We start from the raw sequence: 21,256 nt of genomic DNA on the forward strand, positions 1-21,256 counted from the left end.
AAGGCAAATGAGAATAATGGTACATGTTTTAAGTACTTTATTCCTTGTTTTCATTGAATATTTTTTTTAAAAGGCTTTTGTGGCTAATAATGATGATGATGAAGAAGATGGTACTGGTAATAATAATAGCTCTGTAGCCTTTTACAATTTATAAAATTATAAAATTACTGCATTATTTGGGATTTAACACTTTATTAGGGGAGAGGACCTGCTCTTATAACCCAAAGTTACTGTTAAAACAAAATGAGTCAAAACCAACTGCAAATTCATTTTAATGCAAATGTATTTAGTTCAAATTAAACCAAATGTTCTGAAATACATTTATTGATTTTCACAAGACATCTGGAAATTAAAAAAAAATACAAATAAAGTATTTGAGGAAATAAAACATTCCATATATTCCCACAAGATGACAGTACTACTATAGTATGCTACTGTTGTCCATTTCTTGGCTGAGCCTTCTGTTTATAATTGTGGGAAGGCAGCTGGGCAGAGAGCAGCTCTGCTTCCCCTTCTCCCAGTCCCTCCTCTCTTCCCATACTTTGCACCCCCAAGTTCTGACTGTTGGGTGTTGGAATCTGCTGTCCTGGAGGTCCCCCAGGGCTTCTGCATGTGTTAGCACTGAGGGGTTTTCTTAGCAGATTGACAAGGGGGGTAGCCTTCCACATGGCAAGGGGTTTACAAATATTGATTATCATATAGCCAAACAGCAGAAGTCATCTAAGGGGGGATGTTTTCGCTAATTTTACAGTTATTGTACATTTTTTTCTCACAAATGCCTATGTGTTAGTATTTTGTGCTTTAGTTAGATAATCCTAGATAATCTAGGATTGTGCCTAGATAATCCTAGGATTGTGCCTAGATTTGTGCCTAGATAATCCTAAATTGACTGAATTAAGATTCAAGAGCATATTAAACTTTCACATTGCCTAATAAATGCAGGCAGTACTGGGAATCCAGAATCTTTGCTATCCCTTGCACACCTAACTTTGGTAGTTCCCATGTGTGCATTCTCTGTGCAGTAAAAGAAGGTCCAGACCAGAATATAATGGGTACCCTCAGTTCAGTACTTAACATAGAGTATTCTAATTTTGGTTACATGACTCCTTTCCCCAGCGGATTGTGAACTTCTTATGGATAGGACCGTATCTTGTTTACCCTTGTTCTTCCAGGGAAAGGTATCTAATGTACAGTAGGAAAGCAATAAACAAATGTGCATTCGTAAAAGGATGTGTTTGGTGGAGAGTCATTTAAAATTCCATAGATTTTGATAATTTATACTGCAATGTGAAGTTTTATATATTTGAATGCCATTAATTTGAAAGCTAGAAGTGATCAAAAGTTACATGTTAAAACCTCTCTCTCAAGATCATAAATGCATCCTAGGAAAATGATATTTTTTGATACTGCTAAATAGACATTATTTACCATTACAATTTATACAGTACTTAAAATAATTACATTTTATCAGAAATATTTTTAATTTGTGCCTTTTGCTAATTTAGATGGGTTAACGTCTGTCTCACCTTGCTATCAGATTTAGAAAGTTTTCAGGGACAGACTGAAATTCATTCTGGAAGAACCAAAGAATCACAGAAGAAAAATACCAAAACGAAGCAGGAAAACAGTGAATCAGTGGTTTATAAGAGATGAGACCCAAATAGTATATACCAAATGAATGAATAAATGAATGACAGTATCTCCAAGAAGACAAAATTGACATGCATTAAGTGTGAACTTTTAACATCATGAAATAAGAGGCCAAAAAGCAATGTTATCAATTGGATTTCAGAGAAGAGAAGCAAGGTTGTAAGGAAAAGCTCCATGAAGGAAGTGAACCCTAAGTTGGTCTTAAGGAAATGAGTCAATGTGAGAAAATAACTTCATATCTGTATTTTCTTTGTTGCAGTGGAACACATTACCACAAACTTAGTGGCTCAGAACAGCATACGTTTATTATCTGGCCATTTCCATGGGGCAGGATCCAGGATATGCTTGTCTGAATCCTCTGCTCAGGGTCTTAAAGGCTGAAATCAAGCTGCTAACTGGATGGTGTTCTTTTCTGGGGCTTGGGGACATCTTTTACGCGCACATATTGTTGGTAGAATTCAGTTCCTCTCAGCTGTAGTATGGAGGTCCCTGTTTTCTTGCTGGCTGCCAGCCAGGGGCCTCCCATATTCCTCACCTTGCTGCCCTCCTCCAACATGGCAGCTTCCTTCCTCAAGGCCGCCAGCAAAAGAAGCTCCCACTTCTTCTACCCTCTTTCAAATGATCCACTTGATTATGTCAGGCCCACTTGGGGAAAATCTCCCTTTTGATTAACTTGAAGTCAACTGATTAGAGACCTTCATTATATCTGCAGAATCTCTTTACCTTTGCCATATATCATAACATAATTGTGGGAGTGATAGCTTTACACTTTTGCCATGCTCTGTTGACCAAAAGCAAATTACAGCACCTGCCCACCCTCAGGGGGATTGTACAAGGATGTGGGTCATTGAGGGTCACCCTATGTTCCTGCCTACCACAGTGTCTTCTTTTGTAAATTATTCTGTTATTTGAGCATATTTTAAAAGTGAGGTATTTTTTTTTTTATTTTTAAAGATTTTAAAAAATGGGCCCTGGGTAAGGAAAAGAACTTCTTTGAACTTGGAGCTGTTACTTATTTCTACTTGGGGGACCAGCTGTACACAGTTATTAAGGGAATGGAAAGGATCCTAGAGGGTGTTATAATTAGAGAAGCCCATATCATCATTTTGAAACTGCAAGAGCTTCCTAACTGGTCTCTTACCTGCGGTCTTGACTCCCTCACATCTGCCTGGACTTGCCAAGGTGATCTTTTCTTTTCTTTTTTTTTTTTTTAAAGATTTTATTTATCTATTTGACAGAGATAGACACAGCCAGCGAGAGAGGGAACACAAGCAGGGGGAGTGGGAGAGAAAGAAGCAGGCTCATAGTGGAGGAGCCTGATGTGGGGCTCGATCCCAGAACGCCGGGATCACGCCCTGAGCCGAAGGCAGACGCTTAACCACTGTGCCACCCAGGCGCCCCCAAGGTGATCTTTTCAATGCACATCCAACCCTTCTTAAAATACTTGTGCTGGCTCCTAGATGGAACCAAGCTCTCCGTCTCTGCCATGCTGTTCAGCTTCATGTCCCAACACAAGCTTCATGTGCCCTTCATTCACACGCAACTGAGGCAGTGGCAGGAGAGGCTGAGAGGAGGGGATGGATTTGAAAGGCATTGAGTAGGTAGAATTACCTGGATGTGGTGAGGGTGAGGGTGAGGCTGCTCCATGCATGCAAATAGGAGTGCAGGTGCAGTAGCAAATGTAGGAGGGAAGAAGAGTTAGTTTGAGGTCGCCCTAGAACATCATCACACACCAAGGACTTGTTGCAGGCATGGCCTTCTACTGAGGACTGTGGGATCTATAAAAGAAGTGCCAGGATGACCTCTACAGAAATGAGAATCCATGTGGCATTAGGAAATTATGGATTCACAAGAGAAGAGGGTCAACAGAAGGATTTCCACCAGTGGTAGATAACAGAAGTGGGATAGTAAAGATGTTAGTTCATAGCTGAATGCAGTTTTCCGTACTCAAGGAAGTACCCAGTAAAAGCAATGACAGATAAAACATTGCTTTTCATTGTTTCTGAGGCTTAAATGCGTTAACAGTGGGCAACATTTTAGGACCTGATTTGGGGATGCCTAAAGAAAATATCAGGAAGAAAGGTTTCAGAGTTGTCCTGGTTATCTCAAATTAACTTTGTCTTTTCAAGTGTCTTTGGTCACTTGGCCTTACACAATCTGGTTACGAATCTTAAAGTTCTTTGTGCTTGTTTTGGACTGCATGGAAGTACATAAGCTTTTCTTCTGCTGCTTTCTATTTCTTCTGGAGGATGTTGGCCCAAAAATGTTTAAGCTGTCCTGGTCTGCCTTCCTGAGATGGGACACACTCTAGGGAGAATGCACAAAATGGGATGCTGCTTTTCTTCACGGAATATGGATTCTAATCTCCACTTACCTTTTTTCCTCTGTAACTAAGTAGAATCCATCATATCAATGCCCAGTCAATTTCTGGTTCTTGATTCCTCCCATGGTCGTTTGAATGCTGTCATTGCTTTGGGCCTGCAGACTAGTGCCAGCGTTGCTGTGGCAGCAGCCTGTGGAGTTCACACGGCTGCTTGCTGTGGCTGGGTGTGACTCCCTGCTGGTGCCAACATTGCTTCCCATGAAGTGTGCCCTGCTGGCATGACTCCTCACCAGGGGTCGCCTCTGCCGGTTGCTGTTGCCCTCACTGCCTGTGAAATGCGTTCTCACTGGGCACACAAGGACACTTGCTGAAGGTCTTTTGTTCCCCTTGATTAACTGCTGAAGTTCTAGCTGCTGTTTCAAAGCCCCTTCCCTTTAGGAACATACCTTCTGGTAGGGAGTTGATAAAAGCCCTCACAAAGGGCCAATAGGCGGAAGGAGGCACTGGTCCTGATGTGCTATACCTTCCCTGGTGAAGCCTGCAAACCTCCCAGCTCTTTTGAGAACTTGGTTATCTTATAAACTGGACACTAATGCATGAGGATTTCCCCTCCTCCTCCCTGGGAAGCAGGGTCCAAGTCCTTTCTGGAGGTTACTGGGAAGCTAGTTTGTGGGCATACTCTTTGAATCTAGTTTTCTGGGGCCTGAAAGTGTCATTGAGGGTAGGTGAAAAGCCTCTTAAGTAAGCTTTCATGAGTTTAGGTCTTTCCCGTAGTGACAGGTCATCTGCTCATGTCCTCCAGAAATGGTCATCTCTCATGGTGGGATCTGTACTTTCTCCTACAATGTCCTGAGTTCCTTGGAGCTCTGGCACATCCAGTCCTGACCTCTGTGTTAGTCTAGGTGATGCTAAGTGATGCTGTGGTAAAAATCCTCCAACCCTACACACACACACACACACACACACACACACACACACACACACACACACCCAAATCTTAGTAGCTTCGCACAATGGAGTTTTATTTGTTACTTGCACAGTCTCCATCTTGTGGCTAAAGCATCTGAAACACATATCTTCTGTATTAATTTCCTAGGACTCTCAAACAACATACCATAAACTAGGTGGGTTTAAAAAATAGAAATAGATTCTCTCACAGTTTTGGAAACCGGAAGTCCAAAATCAAGGTGTCATCAGGGCCATGTTTTGAAGGCTCTAGAGGAGGACCCTTCCTTGCTTCCTTCTCACTTCTGGTAGTTGCCATCAGTTCTTGGGGTCCCTTGGCTTACAGATGCATCACTTCAATCTCTGCCTCTACCTTCACATAGGCATCTTCCCCATGTCTCTCTGTGTTAATTTCCTTCTTTTTATAAGAACACCAGTCTTTAGATTATGGCTTACCCATGGGTATCAGATGTTAGGACTTTCAACATATTTTATGAGAAGGACACAATTCAACCCATAACACTACAGAGTTATGGCTGAGGAAAAGAAAGAAGACATCCCATGGCTCTTAACAGTCTCATCTCAGAAGTGACACATGCTAGTTTTGTTCACGGTCCACTAGCCACAGCATGGCTCCAACATAACTGCAAGGGAAGATGGTAAATTCAGGGAAGCACATGGGTATTTAGTGAGAATTACTGTCTCAGTCACCAGCTCATTTCTTCTGATCCCAGAAGTCTCCGGAGCATATGTGAGGCTGGATAGTTTCTGTGTAATGTGAAATATCTATCAAGGAACACCATATGATCCTGCAAAGCATATTGAAGGAATAGACTTGGAAAACTGAGCAAAGGGAGGGAAGGAAACAGTTTATATAATCTGCGAAAGTATCCCATATTTGTTTGGTTCTTCGGTTCATCTTAATCCAGAGAATACAAAATGGTGGGCAGCAAGTTGAATCTAGTCCACAGATGTTATTTGTGTGAACCACACAATGTTTAAGAAATGTGAACAAAGATCTAGATATCTTTCCTTGAACGATTGGAAGATATGACAACATGTGGGCCCATGTTTCCACAGAAAACCAGTAATAAGGAAAACAGCCAAAGAAGGCCTGCTCCTTTTAGACAGTCCCATCTTTGCAGTTGACTCTGCTCCCCACCATTCCCTCTATCATTGCCCACATTGAGGCTCAGTATCAGTTCTTATTCGTCTTTGTACTTTTACCATTGTTTTCATGTAGGAAAGATTTTTGCCCCCTTATATTTGACTCTTTTTACCCACTTGATTTATCTGATTGGCCACTTCAAGCATTTGTGTTTGTGACTTCAATTTTAAGTAAAACCTAAATTTTCATGTATCTTATCACACCCTGGTGCTTCTAAAGGATTAAGCAATACCCAAAAGCTTGAACTCTGCTTGAACTCATGACTTGGAGGCTGATTCCTGCTTTAGCCATCTGCAAAGGAGACACTCCTCCTATGTTTTCTTCACTCTCTCCACTACTGTGGTAACCCAACACCCTGACACTGACCTGTGGGTTTTCCACACCAAACAATTCTGAGACACCGTCTGGGTCTCCTACAGTTCAATTCAATTCAATTCAATTCTGACACTGTCTACCTAGAGATAGCATCAGATCCCACAGGTTATGGGCTCAGTCCCAGAAGACTGCCCCATTGTACACACCTCAGATGCCAAACACAAGTTCAGGCTGTCACCAGTGGGCTATAAACCGAAGAGGTTCCTACCACCTCCTTCTCAGGTTTGATTAATTTGCTAGAGTGGCTCACAGAACCCAGGAAAACAGTTTACTTACTAGATTGCTGTTTTGTGTGTTTTTTTTTATTTTTATAAAAGGATATAATTTAGGAACAGCCAGACAGAAGAGATGCATAGGGGAAGGTATGGGATGGAGCACAGAGCTTCCATGCTCTTTCTGAGCATGCCATGCTCCCCAAATCTTCACATGTTCACCAACCTGGAAGTTCTCTGAATCCCACAGTTCAGGAATTTTTATGGAGGCTTCATTATGTAGGCATGGTTGATTAAATCATGGGACTTCAGTGATTGACTCAATCTCCAGACTTCTCCCGAGAGGTTAGGAAGTGGGGCTGAAATTTCCAACCCTCTAATCACATGGTTGGTTCCCTTGGCAACCAGCCTCCATCCTTAGGTTACCTAGGGGTTTTCCACAAGTTACCTTAGTAACATAAATGCAGTTGTAAAGAGAGGGTCTTGGTATGAATAGCAAGACACGCATTTTACCTTTATGTCTCTGAAACACTTCAGGAACTAAGGACAAAAGATCAACTATTGTAACAAAAGATGCCCCTATGGCTTTTATATAGGAAATCACAAGAATTTTAGGAGCTGTGTGTCAGGAACAGTGGATAAAGATCAAATACGCATTCCTTACTATAAATCAGAGTATCACACCATCTGCAATAGTTGTGACTTAAGATGAATGGTTGACAAAAGCCTGGAAATACTTGTGATGGGGATAGGTATATAAATGTTTGCATTTACAGTTGGGATGGTTGCATAAATTTGAATATAATTAACATAATGCATGTTGACTGAAGTAAATCCTTATTGATACAGCTTTTTGTGCCTTTTCTCCCTTTTATAGACCATTGGAACGATCCAGTGAAGATGTGGATATAATCTTCACAAGGCTGAAAGAAGTTAAAGCTTTTGAGAAATTTCACCCAAATCTCCTTCATCAGATTTGTTTATGTGGTTATTATGAGAACCTGGAAAAAGGAATAACATGTAAGAAATGCAACTTCAGTGGTGTATTTTCATGTATGGTTTGTGATCATTTGTAGTTATCCCATGGGGACAGATAGTACATGGAGTATTTATGTGCCAAATATTTGAGCTTCACCCAAAGGTATTAGATTGACATTTCCCTTAACTTTGTTTATTCAGTTCTGTGTAGGCATTTCCTTGACTTTGTTCACAGCATGGAAATGTTCTTCCAGTGTAGCCTGGAAGGTGGAACTGGAAAGATGTACTGACTTGTATACTCAGCTAAATCCTTAGAAACTCAAATAGTTATTTTCTTTACCCCAAGAAATATGTAAGTCAGTAGGATATTAAAGATAAAAGGACTCTTAATGAATGTTAATAGTAATGTTTTGAATCAACCTGAGTGACATCTATTTCAGGTGTGACTAAGGGGCAGGGAAAGAAAACAAGAGGGTGACAGCTGCATTAAAAAAATGTATTTTCTCATTAAAAAATAATGCTTTTCCATCTGTTGGGATACTTTTATGATGCAGTAACAGATAGCTCCCATCCAACTGGCTTGAATATCAATTACTCCTACAAGGAGGGAAAAATTAGTTACTCATATTCAAGAAGTCTTTTTTTTATTATTAAAATCTTTTTTTAATTAAAAAAAATTTTTTAAATTTTTTAATTTTTTTGTAATTTTTATTTTGTTATATTAGTCACCATACAGTACATCCCCAGTTTTTGATGCAATGTTCCATGATTCATTATTTGCATATAACACCCAGTGCACCATGCAATATGTGCTCATATTCAGGAAGTCTTGAGATAGGATGGCTTCAGAGTTAGTTAATTAAGTGACTTAAAGACATTACTAAGGTCACATGTCTCTCCCATTTTGTTTTTGTATATGTTTTGCTCTGCATCCTCAAGTGTTGGCTTTTGTTCTCAGATTTGACCCAAGTGATTCTAAGACTGCTATAGCAATTAGAGGCATTACATGTGTTGGGAGGGGAAAACTCCCCCCGCACCCCCTGTGGTTCTTTTTAGCTGGGCTAATAAATTGACATAAGACAGATTAACGGGAGAAAAAAAATTAAATTTCATACATTACAGTGGTCTCAGATATGGGACCTAAGAAATGACCAAGGCAGGCTGTTTATATACTTTTTAGATAAAGAAACAATATGTTTGTGGAAAACCAACAAGACAAAGAAACTTAGACTTGGGTACTAATTAGTGAAGAAACTAAGCAGAGTTTGTTTATATAGCCTTCTCGGCCCTGAATTCTCTATGTCTGGTGATAATGATGTCTATCTCATGGTGCAGGAAGGGTTCCTTTCACATGGGAGACTTACTTCCTGCTTTCCAGAGGACAGACAGGCGGGTCAGAGTATCTTTGCACCTGCTGTTTCTCAAGTAACTTTGATTCAACATAATCAATATGCCACTTTGGCATATTTTGGAGTAACCTGCCCTGAGCCCCATCACATGACAACACAAAGATATCCTGTCGAAGGACTATTTCTTCTTGTGTCTATTTTCAGCAGTCCTCCAGTAGAGCTCCTGTTTCATTGGCCAGAATTGCATCATATACTGGCATCTAAACCAGTCACTGTCAAAGATAATGGGATCACCATGATTGGTTTGGAGCGATCATGATTACAGCACTGGAGCTAGGGAAGAAAGTCTATGCTCTGAGCTTTAGTCCTGTGGAGGAGGGTGGAAACTTGTATAAAATCTGTGTTAACTTAGATAAGAGGAGGCGGGTGTATGATTCTGAGTGGGAGACCAACAGGGTCTGTCAAACATAAGTGTAGAAAATTTGGAAGACAAGCAAAATAAAAATCGTGTAGAATCCCCAAATGCAGAAATTGCTATCAACACTTCGTGTCCTTTGAAATGTCTTCCTACACGTGTACACGCAAATATAGTCATACTTACATTTAAAAAGTCATCCATACATATTGTTTTCAAACCAATATATTTTCTTTCTTACTGATACCAGAAACATTGTTCTTTTGGGGATGAGACTCTATTTTCTGTTTCTTAAGGCCATTTTTAAAATGAATCTTCTATGATTTATTTTGTAATGTAAAATTGATTGGCAGGTGATGATGTCTTTTGGGGCCAAGAAGTTCATGAAAGGCAAAACCCTAGCTCTAAACTAAGTCACTTACAAAAGCTGGGAATAGCAGAGTTACTGGAGAGGCCAGCTATAAACTCATCAGTCTCTCCTCTTCAGCTTATTACTGCACCTGTGTAGGATGCCATTGTCGTGCTTGTCTTTCCACAGCATGTCTTGGGGAGTTTAGAGCAGCTTGTCGTCATTATTGTGGCTCCTAGAAGCTCGCTCTTATGCAGGGAGCACTAGCCCTGCCAGAATTCAACTGTCCCACTGAGTTGTCATGTGATTTTATACTGAGTCACTTGACCTCTGACTCTAATTGTGAAAAGAATTTTAAAATATTAGATCATTCAATCTAGTTATTTAGCCAGGGTATTTAAAAGGATAGTTGGATTTGTATGAGATTTTTGAGCCAGTGTTTCAGAATGATTTTCCAAAGTACTGGTCTTATCATGATATGAGAACTAGGGTTCTATCTAAATATCTAAATATTTTCTCTCTGAGGTTACAAAAGTAAAAGCAAAATCAGGTTCAGAAATTTCTGATGACAGTCATTTCCAAAGACTAGTTAACTCTTAATGCCTAAAAGCAATGAATTTATAAAACAAATAAGAAAATGGAAAGTGATAATACTAGTTAAAATTTTTATAGCAGATTTTATTTTTCTTACTCATCTATGTTCCTTAAAAGGGAACATTCTATTCTAAGAATACATTGCTTTTAATATATGTAGATTTAGGAAATTGGGGTGGTAGACTAGAATTTTGTTGAATCAAATAACCTTGTTAATATGTACCCCATCTAGAGTAATTATTTTCTAAGAATCACAATACTATGAAATGTATTTAAAATAAATTACATAAAACATCAGTGAATTCTTCTTAAATTCAAAAGATCTTATAGCATTTAGGGTTATCATCCCTTATTACTACTCTGTATATAAGAGTTCCCTTTAAATAGAGTTCCGCTTCATAGAGTAAATAGGATATAGCTTTGTTGACAGATGGGGAAAAGAGAAATACATCATGCTTTTATGGAAACAGATAGAGGCGAGGTGGAAAGCTTTGCTAGATGCAAGTCATGCTTATAATGACCCGTGGTCATATGGTAAAACCAACTTATATTTGATATATTTACCTTACTGTTTCTTTTTCAGTATTTCGCCAGGGTGATATCGGAACAAACTGGTATGCTGTTCTGGCAGGGTCTTTGGATGTCAAAGTGTCTGAGACCAGCAGTCACCAGGTAAGATATCGTATTCTTTTTTTAAGTAGGATTTATAACTATTATTTTTAAAGCCACATTAGGTCTATATCTTTTATGCCATCAAAATTACATTTTCAGACTCCTTTCCTCTTTCCGTAGGAAGGAGTTTGACAAGTGTTCATTGAATTCTTGTATTAAGTTATTCAACAAACATACACCCGGCATGTCTTCCGTGGTTTGAGTATGGTGACAGGTGTTGGAACATGAAGTGTGGGAACACAGTGCCCCCTCCCAGGAGCTTGCTATCTCTTGGGAAACGCAAACAATTCAACTGCAATTTGATAAATTGCTGTCATGTAAATTGAAATGTGAACAAAGGGGATAGAAAATCAAGTTTTTTTAGGTTTCTCCTCAGATCCTTCTCCATCTGGTACCCTGACTTTTCTTTGTTGTAGAAGTGGTCCCCTCGTCAGCCTTGTAGGCACTGCAGTGATGCGGGCAAAGTGTGGTTGATGCAGCCTCCCTATAAGTCTCTCTCTCTCACGGTTTCTCTGCCTCATCTTCTCAAATATGGAAGGGCCAGTAATATATTTTCCTTCTAAAGTATGGAACTTGCTTGCTTGATCTTCATTAGTGACCTCGGAGGAGCTTAGCATCCTGGTAGATAAAACTCATTTTGTCTCCTTTCCCCCGCCAACGGTATTTGTGAATATTTAAAATTGGACCCAGACTCTCCTTTCACATCTGCAGTGACCCTTGTTCATCCTTATTCCATGGGCCCCAAATGTACAGAACTTCCCTGTTTGGCCCCAAGAACCTCGAATCTCAAAAAGACAGCCCCTAAACGCCACCCTCAAGCCTCAGTATGAAAATGGCCCAGGTTTTCTATCTGCATATTCAGGATTAATATAAAAACTGCAGGAAGGGAATTGGCTAATTGTAACATCAGAAAGAATTATCAAGAAAAATTTATAAATCAGTTAAAGAGACAAAGCCTACAGCCAAATACCATGTTTAAGACAGTGCTTCTGAGCCTTTTCCATATGTAACACACTTCCAATGTGAGAAACATTTATGGTGCCCTAAATTTGAGATTTAAATTTTGTAGGAACATGTGTGCATATTGGAGTTATGGGAAGCCATCCATCTAAAAATGGAAAAGTATCCTAAAGATTGTTGCTAAAGTGGGCGTTTGGAGTTTGGAATATAGTTGCCAGTGTTATTCCCGTTGTTGTGGATGGTTAGTCTCAGGCCCGTGCCTAAGTGCTGCTTAACCCATGGATACTTTTTCTGTGGATCATTGCATAGAAAGTTCCATTAAAAACTGCCTAGGACCTGTGCCTTTCAATCTTGTTGGGACTATCCCTCTTCCCCTCTCTCACAGAGCCGGTTTTCTCCTGGAGTTCAGAGGGCCAAGGTGAGAGGTGAGGTTTTTATTCTTGTAAGCTGCCTCAGTTTCTCAGTGGAACTGAGAACAAGCTAGCATTTCTTGGATAGTGCCATGTGCAAGGTGGTGTTCTAAGCACCTAACAGGTATTTATTTACTCCTTTATTCCTCACGATAACCCTACAGGGTAGGTCATATTACTGTTCTTGTTTTACAGATAAGGAAGTGAGGCCCTGACTGGTTAAATAACTTGCCCCAGGTAACAGCCTAGAAATTAGGGGAACCAAGATTCAAGCCGAAGAAGTCAGTTGCCTGAACATAGGCTCTTAGGCACTGCTCTGTGCTTTTGACTCAAAAGAAGTGTGATGACTCCAGCACCTTCCCCTCTCTCTGTTAGTCATCATCTTTTCAGATTTCCCCATGTCTCTTACCTCTGCACACCTTCCACCGGCAGCCTGCTGTTCTGGTGGGGACCCTCGGGCTCCTTGCTCAGAGCTGTTCCTGATCCTCGCTGTAACCAGGTCTCACCTGTGTGGAGGTGTGGAGGGGACAGGGCCTAGTAGAGGATGGGTCTCCTCACTCCTCCAGGTGGTCCTAAATGGGTGATGATGGAGAGAGGGGAGGAACTGAAGAAGGAAGGTGAGGATAGAGAGCAAAGGCGAGAAAGTTAAGAATTAAGGGGGAGAAAGGTGAGAAGGGAAGGAAAACACAGGGAGGAAAGAGAAGAAGAAGAAAGAACAGATGTACCTAAAGGATGAGAAATAACATCTGCTGAGACATCAAATGTTCAAAGCTGCCATGAGATTGTGATGGTTTAAAATAGGATTTGGCCAGAGGCTCCTGGAATATTGCCCTGGACCAATTCTCTCTAACCACGGGGTCCTAGCAAAGAATAGCTGCATAACACTTTGTTATTAGCTGTGGGGTTTTTAAAATCTTAACAAACCTCTAACTTCTGCTGTGGTTTTGACCTCAAACACATGCTGAGGACTTTCCTAAGCTGGGCTTGGTCTTATCTTAAGTTGTTAGGAATTTTAGCTTTATACCAAAGCTGGCTTACTGTCTCCTCTTTGTGTGTCACCCGACATTGTCCAACCAGAGTTTTCTGGACTGATTTATATCATCAAGCTATATGGAAGAGAAAGCTCATTGACTTCTACATCCTCCAACCCTCCAGAGAGGAGTCTGAGAAACACAGAGGGCCCAGCCTTCCAGCCAGCTCAGACAGTCACCCACACGACATGGTTGCCACTCCATGAGAGGAAGAAGCTAAAGAGAATGAGCAAGATGGCTGAATTCCTCCCATGGCAAGTTGTTTGACAGTGAGAAACAAAAAAAGCCATTTCTACCTGTGCTGGCCTTGTAATGGGCTCTGGTCTCTGCCCACTAGTGATGTGGCCAAATCAGAGTGATGAGTTAGCCCATCAGAATAGTACTGTCTCTAGGTCAGAGTTCTCCAGAGAAATAGGACAAATAGGAGATAGGCAGACAAATATTTATTTTAAGGAATTGACTTATGTGATTGTGGGGACTGGTAGGTTTGAAATCTGTATGGTGAGCCAGCAGGGTGAAGATCAGGCGAAACTTGATGCTGCAGCCTTGAGTCTGGAAGCTGGAAACCCAGGCAGAATTCCTGTGTTGCAGTCTGGAAGCAGAATTCCACCTTCTTTGGGAAACCTCAAGGGAAACATGTTTGCTCTTAAATAAGTCCCTCGATTGATTGGATGAAACAGACCCACATTATGGAGGATAATCTACTTTGTTTAAAGTCTACTGACTGTAAATGTTAAACAGTATCTTTAGATTACAACCAAATGTAGGCTAATGTTTGACTAAACAACTGGTTACCCTAGTTAAGCCAAGTTGACGCATAAAATTAACCATCAGCCACCCCAATGGGGAGTGAAATGAGCTTGGGCCATGGAGGAGAAGCAAGGGAAGGCCTACAATTGCTACCCTAGAGACCGGCAGCAGCTTTGCTAAGTGCCTTCGTTGTAGCTTGCTTGCTGGGGATTCTGTGAGCATCATCTTTAGGCATTCATGCCCTATTTTACAACGGGCCGTGAAAACAAGGCTCGGCGACATCAGGTGTAACTTTCCCTGGGCCACACAAATGTACGTGGCCAAATGCGCATTTGAATTCAGGTCTGACATATTCCAAATTTCTTGTTCTTCCTGCTGCTCACACAGGAAAAATGGTAAGCAGAGCAGGAAAAGAAAAAGAAGAAAAGTTAAATGAGACTAAGAGCAAATTAAGGAAAGAGAAAAGAGGTAACAGCACAGAAGAGTGAGATCTTTAGAAGTGAGTAGGGCTGTTGCTAGCCTGCCCCTCCATTTTCATTCAAGTCTGTCCCTGTTCTGTGTGCCTTTCTTCTCATCTGAGAGTCAGAAGTCAGAGATGGTAGTGATAAATTCCCAAGCTTATCTCTGAGTGTCAGAGATACCTTCTAACATCCTCAGTGGGGGGTTAGCTGAGCCAGAATGGTGGGATAGGAGCATAGATCATGGTAATGAGCGCCCACTACAGGCAGCTGTGTGAAAAACTCTTAATGCATTATTTCATTGGCTACTCAACTACAGGGCCCTTCCCCGTTTAGTGCTATTATTAGTGTCATTTTACAGGTAGATGCTAAATAAAGATCACACAGCCATTAGGTTTAAGAGCCAGTTCTTTGCGATTCTGGGGCTCAAGTTCTTGACCATTATGGTTGTACAGGTGCCAACCAGAAGTAATAATGAATGTGGGAGGAGCTTTTCCCCTGGAGCTCCTGCAACCACCTGCCTGATTCCAGCTCAGAGCTCCCCACCTCTCACCTCCAAGCCCGTCTTGCAGGTGTTTGCTCCACCTCAGACAAGCTCCGCTGGGCTGCCGCTGGGGTGTGGGGCCCTCTTTACGCCACTTCTTAGATCATCAGTTAAATGAACATGGCCCATCTCTTCAAAAAGGTTTCTAGGTTAGAGGGTGGGATAGATACGTATGGGTGTTAAGGGAGGGAGATTAAGGCCCTATGTACAAGGTGGGGGTGACAGGATTGGAGTTTGTGTTGATGGGAGGTATGGGGGCGGATGGAAAGTGGGGATCCTGACTCAGAGGAAGAGGTAGGTGGTGATGCCAGTAATTGAAATAAGGAGCACATAAAAAAGAAAACCCTTCACAGATTCTGATATAGTATTTTTATGTCATACATTTATCAGGCATTATTGATTTAATGGAATTTTTTTCTAAACAAAATCACCCTATTTCTTTTATATGGTGATAGGAAGATATAATTACACATAAATTTGAAGAATACAAAGAGCATAAATATTTTGTCTCATAAATTTGTATTACCTTTCTGCCTGTTTTAATATAATACTACTTTTTCTCCCTTTATATCATTCCCTTTACTTTTTTTGCTCACTAGGTTAAGAAAACACAGCTTCTTGCCTTTTTATGAGTGGTTTGCCAGATTCTTCTTGAATTCTTTGGACTTTAGGTTTAGGGTCACACTGACTTCTCATTGGTGACATGCTAGGGGCATAGTAGTAGTGACTCTCATCATTTAGAAAGCATTTCCCTTACATTGTTTTGTTTGAACCACCCTAGTAGGCAGACTCAACTGTGTTGCATCTTACTCAAGTCCCGGGTGAATGAGTGGTCTGCTCAAGATGACACAGTGGTGACCCACAGAGCTGGAAATCACCATGACTTCCTTACCTAGTCCAGTGCCCTGCTCTTGCCATCCTTAACTGTAGCCAGCATGTGTGGCCGTTTGCCTGGGTGTTTGTAAGGGGTCTTCAAAGGGCACCTGCTCCTGAGAGCCTCTAATGTCCTGAGTGGTGGTGGTGTACAGATCCTTCTTTGCCCCCTTGGATCACTGGTGCCTAAGATTCTGACAAAGGAAACTGTTGATTCCACATTTGGGAAAAGTATTAAAATATAAACACTCCACTGAGTGGTGATATAAACTTCAGGCCCTTTCCTGGGAGACAAAAAGCCATTGGACTGTGGGGAGCGAGGATGGCTCACCTCCCAGTTTTGCTTGGAGCTGGCCCACCCGGTCAGTTTAGAAACCACAAGTCTGCCGGCTGGGAAGGCATGACCTAGCAGACAGACTCTGTCTCACCCTGTGGGTCTGCTCCTGACTCAGGACATATCAGACAGTGGTATAAAATCCTACTGAGTGCTGGTTGGAACCAACTTCTCTCCCTCTCACACACGCCTTTCCAGGCAGAGCCCCAAGCCCACACTGTCCTGCTTCCCTATTTTCCCTTCCCTCCCCAGTCTGAGGTTCAAGTGTGGACTGGAGGGGAGAGACAAGTCTCTGGATGAATAATGGGCCCTACCTCTCGGAGACCTTCCCTGAGGAGCTGGTGCTACATTGCTTTCGTTTCTTTAGCTATCCTTGAAACTGTGTGTGTGCTGAGAATTCTGGGAAATACATAGACTATTCTTTTCCTGTTATTTTGATGAAATTTTAGAGACCTCTATCCTTAGAAATATCTTCCTATAAATTATATTGCTTCCACTACTCCATAAACAAAACCTACTTCCAAAACACTTGTACCCCATGTGTATAATTGTAGTTGTCAGAGGCACCTCTTCCGACTTTCCAGGCACTTTTTCTGCCTTGGCCATTCTTTGTCTTACCCCTTGATGCTCAGAGTGCTCAACAAGGGGACCTGCCCACAGACCCTGCCACCAACCCACATTATCCCAGCTGGCCCATATGCTCATGTAGATTTCCAGTTGGCAGTGCAAATCCTATCAAGGACTAATCCTCCCAGTTCCCAATGATACCTGTCCCCATGCTCAGTCTCTTACCTAAGCCTCACTGGGACACGACGCCTTCAGATGCCCCTAGCTGGACTCTTGTGCTCAAGAACCTGCTTGCCTTGGGTACCTGTTTAACTTAATGGCCTAAAAGTTAGAGATTTTACGTTCCCACTAGAATGAATAATGCTATAGGTGTACTCTTTTCTCATTAATATTTGAATGGATTTAGGGTGAGAAGTGATACACAGTAGGTAGTAGACTTAAAAACAATAAATAGGCAACCATACTCAACTCTGTGTGTGTGTTTCAGAAAGAAAGAGAGATACAGGGTCCTGTTTTTCTCTGCAGATTTTATAAATGAATGACTTTTTTTTTTTTGGCATGGTGGTAAGTATTTAAATCCTAGGAATATATGAGGTTTAATAATTAATCTTTGCACCCAAAAAGTATATTTTTCCAGTCATGAGAAAGAAGAATTTCTCATGGCTGCTTAGTGACTAGAAGTCCATGCTACAAAATAGAGAATAAGATGGTGTATTAATTCATTAAAGCTTCTACATCTCTGTAACAGATGCTTATTTAAAGTGTGTTTACCTAATGCAACACAATGGTTAAAATCAAACCTCTTTTCAAATCCTCTCTTCTACTTCATTGCTGTGTGACCTTAGGCAAGTTAGATTACCTATAAATTGGGGATAATAATTCCTACCTTAAATGAGTTAAACTCTATAAAGCACTTAATGCAAAGCTTGCCACAGAGCAGGGGTTCTGGTACTTTTTTCTTGTTAATTCCAAGAGGAAAAATTTGTTGCTGAGTGGAGCACTGCCGGTTGCAATGCCTGCAATGTTCTCATTTTATCACAAGAGGGCAGTGCTAGCATAGAGAAAGCAGGAAACGGACGCGGTCTTGGAATGGCAAGGCTTCAACTGTCAATATCGTTCAGCCATTCCGTGAGATCAGAGTCCTGGCTGCTGTTGGCACTTGTATGTTATCCACCCTCTCATCTGTTTCTGTGACATTCTTTGGCAATTTTTAGTCCAGTTTTGGAAAGCAATCTCTCCCTGGTACTTCCCCCAAAGTAAAATGTGCTTTTATGTTCCCCTTCTTTGTCTCTACACCAAAGATGTTTGTCAGTGTTGGATTTTTGTTTATGAAATTTGAAGGACAGGCATGTCTCTCTATCATGTGGCTCTCCCTGTCTTTCTCTTTCTGTCTCAGCCTGTCTGATGCTCTCATTTACTCTCATTTCACCCCATTGTTTTCAGACAGAGAACATTGCTGTCATCAGGGAACATTTTCTGAGCACATTTAACGGGCCCGTGCAACGTGAAAGCTGCCAGAGCTATCGTGGTTGTTTGTGATCTCCTGCGACTTGTCTGCCCAGGTCATGCCATTGGTTAGGAACCGATGAGTTTATTTAACATCCTGCATGAGGCATCCACACACTGTAGTTAGTTTTGTTGCCATGTAATTCTTTGTTTGGGTGGATGCAGGACTGGCTGTCTGTTTTATTGAGGCTGGCCTCTCTGATTCAGTTATCAGAATGCTAATGCTAGTCCATTCTCATTGAAACTTCTGCAGCCAGCCTGAATGATCTTGTTAAGCTGTGTCTAACACTCAGATGCCAGCGAAGTGCTGTCAAAGTAACAAACCTATCTTTACTATCTGTTAGGAAAAAACACATGTGACTTAGAAGCATTTTGCCTTTGCTCTTGGTAATAAATTCTTTAGACAGCACATACAATTTAATGTCTTAAAAAATTCAGAGATTGGGTACATTTACATTTTTATTTTTCAAAAGGACTTGGAACACTCAGTAAATTCCAGGACTAAATTCAAGCTCACAAAATAAACCCAGGCACTGCCAAACTTAATGGCAAGTACTGCTTATAGTCCTAAAATAAAAATTGTCAAAATATTTGCTTTGTAAGAATTTATGTTTCAGGGTCTACGCACTTTTTAAAGGACCAGTTTGTTCTTTGATGTTAAACCCAACCTGTGGTCAAAACAATAGATATGCTATGAGACAGTTAACTTTTCTTGAGCCATTAATATAGAAATGATTTAAATATGCTTACTAAAAAAAATCTGATTTCCCTTGAAGTTACAGGATAGTTAAGAAAAAATCTTGATGTACTTATCACAGAGAATTCTTATGTCTGTTTTGATGATTGTTAGTTATTTTAAATTTCGTCAGATTGTCTGTAACTAGTATAAGTTGGATTTCAGCGGGTGTGTATAGATGTTTGCAAGGCACATGTTTATTACCTCAGATATCAGTGATACATAGCCATTGGCTTTCTTAACACCATTCCTATTTTCATAGCGTAGCTATGTTTATAATGCAACAAACAAATAAAATGCTTCATATGAGAATGCCTGCTTTAAGAAAACCTAGTATATCGTAATTCAGATGTACAAAGCAGACAAATTAAGGGGTGATTAGTAGCAGCACAAAAGGATTCTTTGATTTACAGCAGGATTCGTCAGAAGGGTTCCTTTGAATACAAGCTCCCCCAGAGGGCTGAAGTGTTTTGCAGATCATTCAAACCACTTGACATCCAGACTGGGAGACAGAGAAACTTGGAATTTAAGTGTTGAAGAACCATCGTTAATTGAAGATTAACACAAAATGAATGTAGAGATTCCCTGCTCTTTAAATAATAGAAAAGTGTAATTTGCTTTTTAGAAATGTAGTTAACCTATGCATGTATGTCAATATGACTAAGTCAGAAACTATCTTTCCCGTCATGTATGGAGCATGTACTACGTGCTAGGAACCATACCAAGCTCTGTCTACATATTATTTTATTTATACTGAATCCTGCTAATAATCTTATAAGAAAGATTGTGCCCATTTCATAAATGAGGATATTGAGCTTCCTGGGATCATTCTACCCAAAGCTATAAGACTAGGAATTGGCAGAGAAGAGTTTTGAATGTAAGTCCTGGACAGGGCTATGCTTTCCTCACCGCACTGCCTGCACTGGATTTTCCCCACCAGGGACGGAGTGTTCTGACTCAGGGTGCCTCCGAATGTATGTCCTTTGCCCAATGTCCCCTGCCTTCCATCAGGGTGGTTTCATTGACATGTTCGTTAACTTACTTGACACCAACTTTTATGAATGGAGATAACCAAACCCGGCTTATCCCACTGAAACGCATATTGTGCCAAGATAGTGTTCATGGTTTCTGTTGGTGCTTAGCTGGGTAGAGGAGGAGAGCCTGGAAACCAGATGCCACTCATGGTGGAGGTAGGAGCTGTCTCGAGGGCATGTTCAGGCATGCTGGGCAGGACATGGGAGGAGGCTGAACATTGGAGCAGCATGGCCCCCAGGTTAGTAGCGTGAAGGGCTGAGGTCTAACTAGTGGTCACATGATGGGCAGGGAGTCAGGAAGCAGCCCTATGATGGAAGTGGGCAGTGTACTGATGAACAGGCCTAGCCACAGAAGGGTGCTGGAGAGGGACTGGGGCCCAGGGAGGGCTGTCAGAACCAGGTGGTTGGCCATTTTGAAAAGAATTAAGATACCAGGCAGGTTACCAAGGGAGAGCCATAGAAAGACAGAAACTCAGTTTCCCCAACTGAGGTAGGAACTCTGTTATTAGAACTGGGGCACAGGATCAGAGTGGGGAAAAACTGATGATTGTTTACGTTTCTTCTCATAAGAAAGAGGGTCGGTGCCCCAGCCTGCGTTGAATTTGATCTGCTGGGTGAGGGTCAAGCAGACCCCAGTATTGGAATTGGAGTGTTAGAGGGGGAGCAGTGCTATTTTCTATTTTCCTGGAGACTTGGACTTAATTTATATATACAGATTGGCTGATTGAAAAAAAAAAACCTGTGTGGGTTTAATTATTACTTTAATCAATTTTCCTACTGAGCCCTGGCAAGCAGTATTTAAATTTCATATGATAATTGAAGAAGTGATTAAACTGACTAGTTCTAGTCTTAACTCCTCTATTTGCTAGCCCTGCTCCTGGACAGCTTCCTGAACATCTCTGGGCCTGATTTTCTTCAGCCTATGAAATAGCAATGATGTTGCAGGATTGTTTTAATATTACCATCAGTAAGAATATCCACAATTTATTAAGCATTTCTTTTGAGTCAGGCTCTGCGTGAAGC

At 41.1% G+C, this 21,256-nt stretch overlaps 1 protein-coding gene across 1 annotated transcript in view; it reads left to right on the forward strand.

Moving 5' to 3' along the window:
- The window catches only part of RAPGEF4 (Rap guanine nucleotide exchange factor 4), a 272,967-nt gene that overhangs the window by 36,302 nt on the left and 215,409 nt on the right, over positions 1 to 21,256 (forward strand). The window contains exons 2-3 of the mRNA XM_045779703.2: positions 7,551 to 7,693; positions 10,942 to 11,030. Coding sequence (XP_045635659.1) covers positions 7,551 to 7,693; positions 10,942 to 11,030 — 232 coding nt within the window. The remainder of the gene's footprint in view (positions 1 to 7,550; positions 7,694 to 10,941; positions 11,031 to 21,256) is intronic.

This window comes from Ursus americanus, chromosome 1 (assembly GCF_024610735.1).
Source record: "Ursus americanus isolate L20-20 chromosome 1, mUrsAme1.1.p, whole genome shotgun sequence".
NCBI lineage: Eukaryota > Metazoa > Chordata > Mammalia > Carnivora > Ursidae > Ursus > Ursus americanus.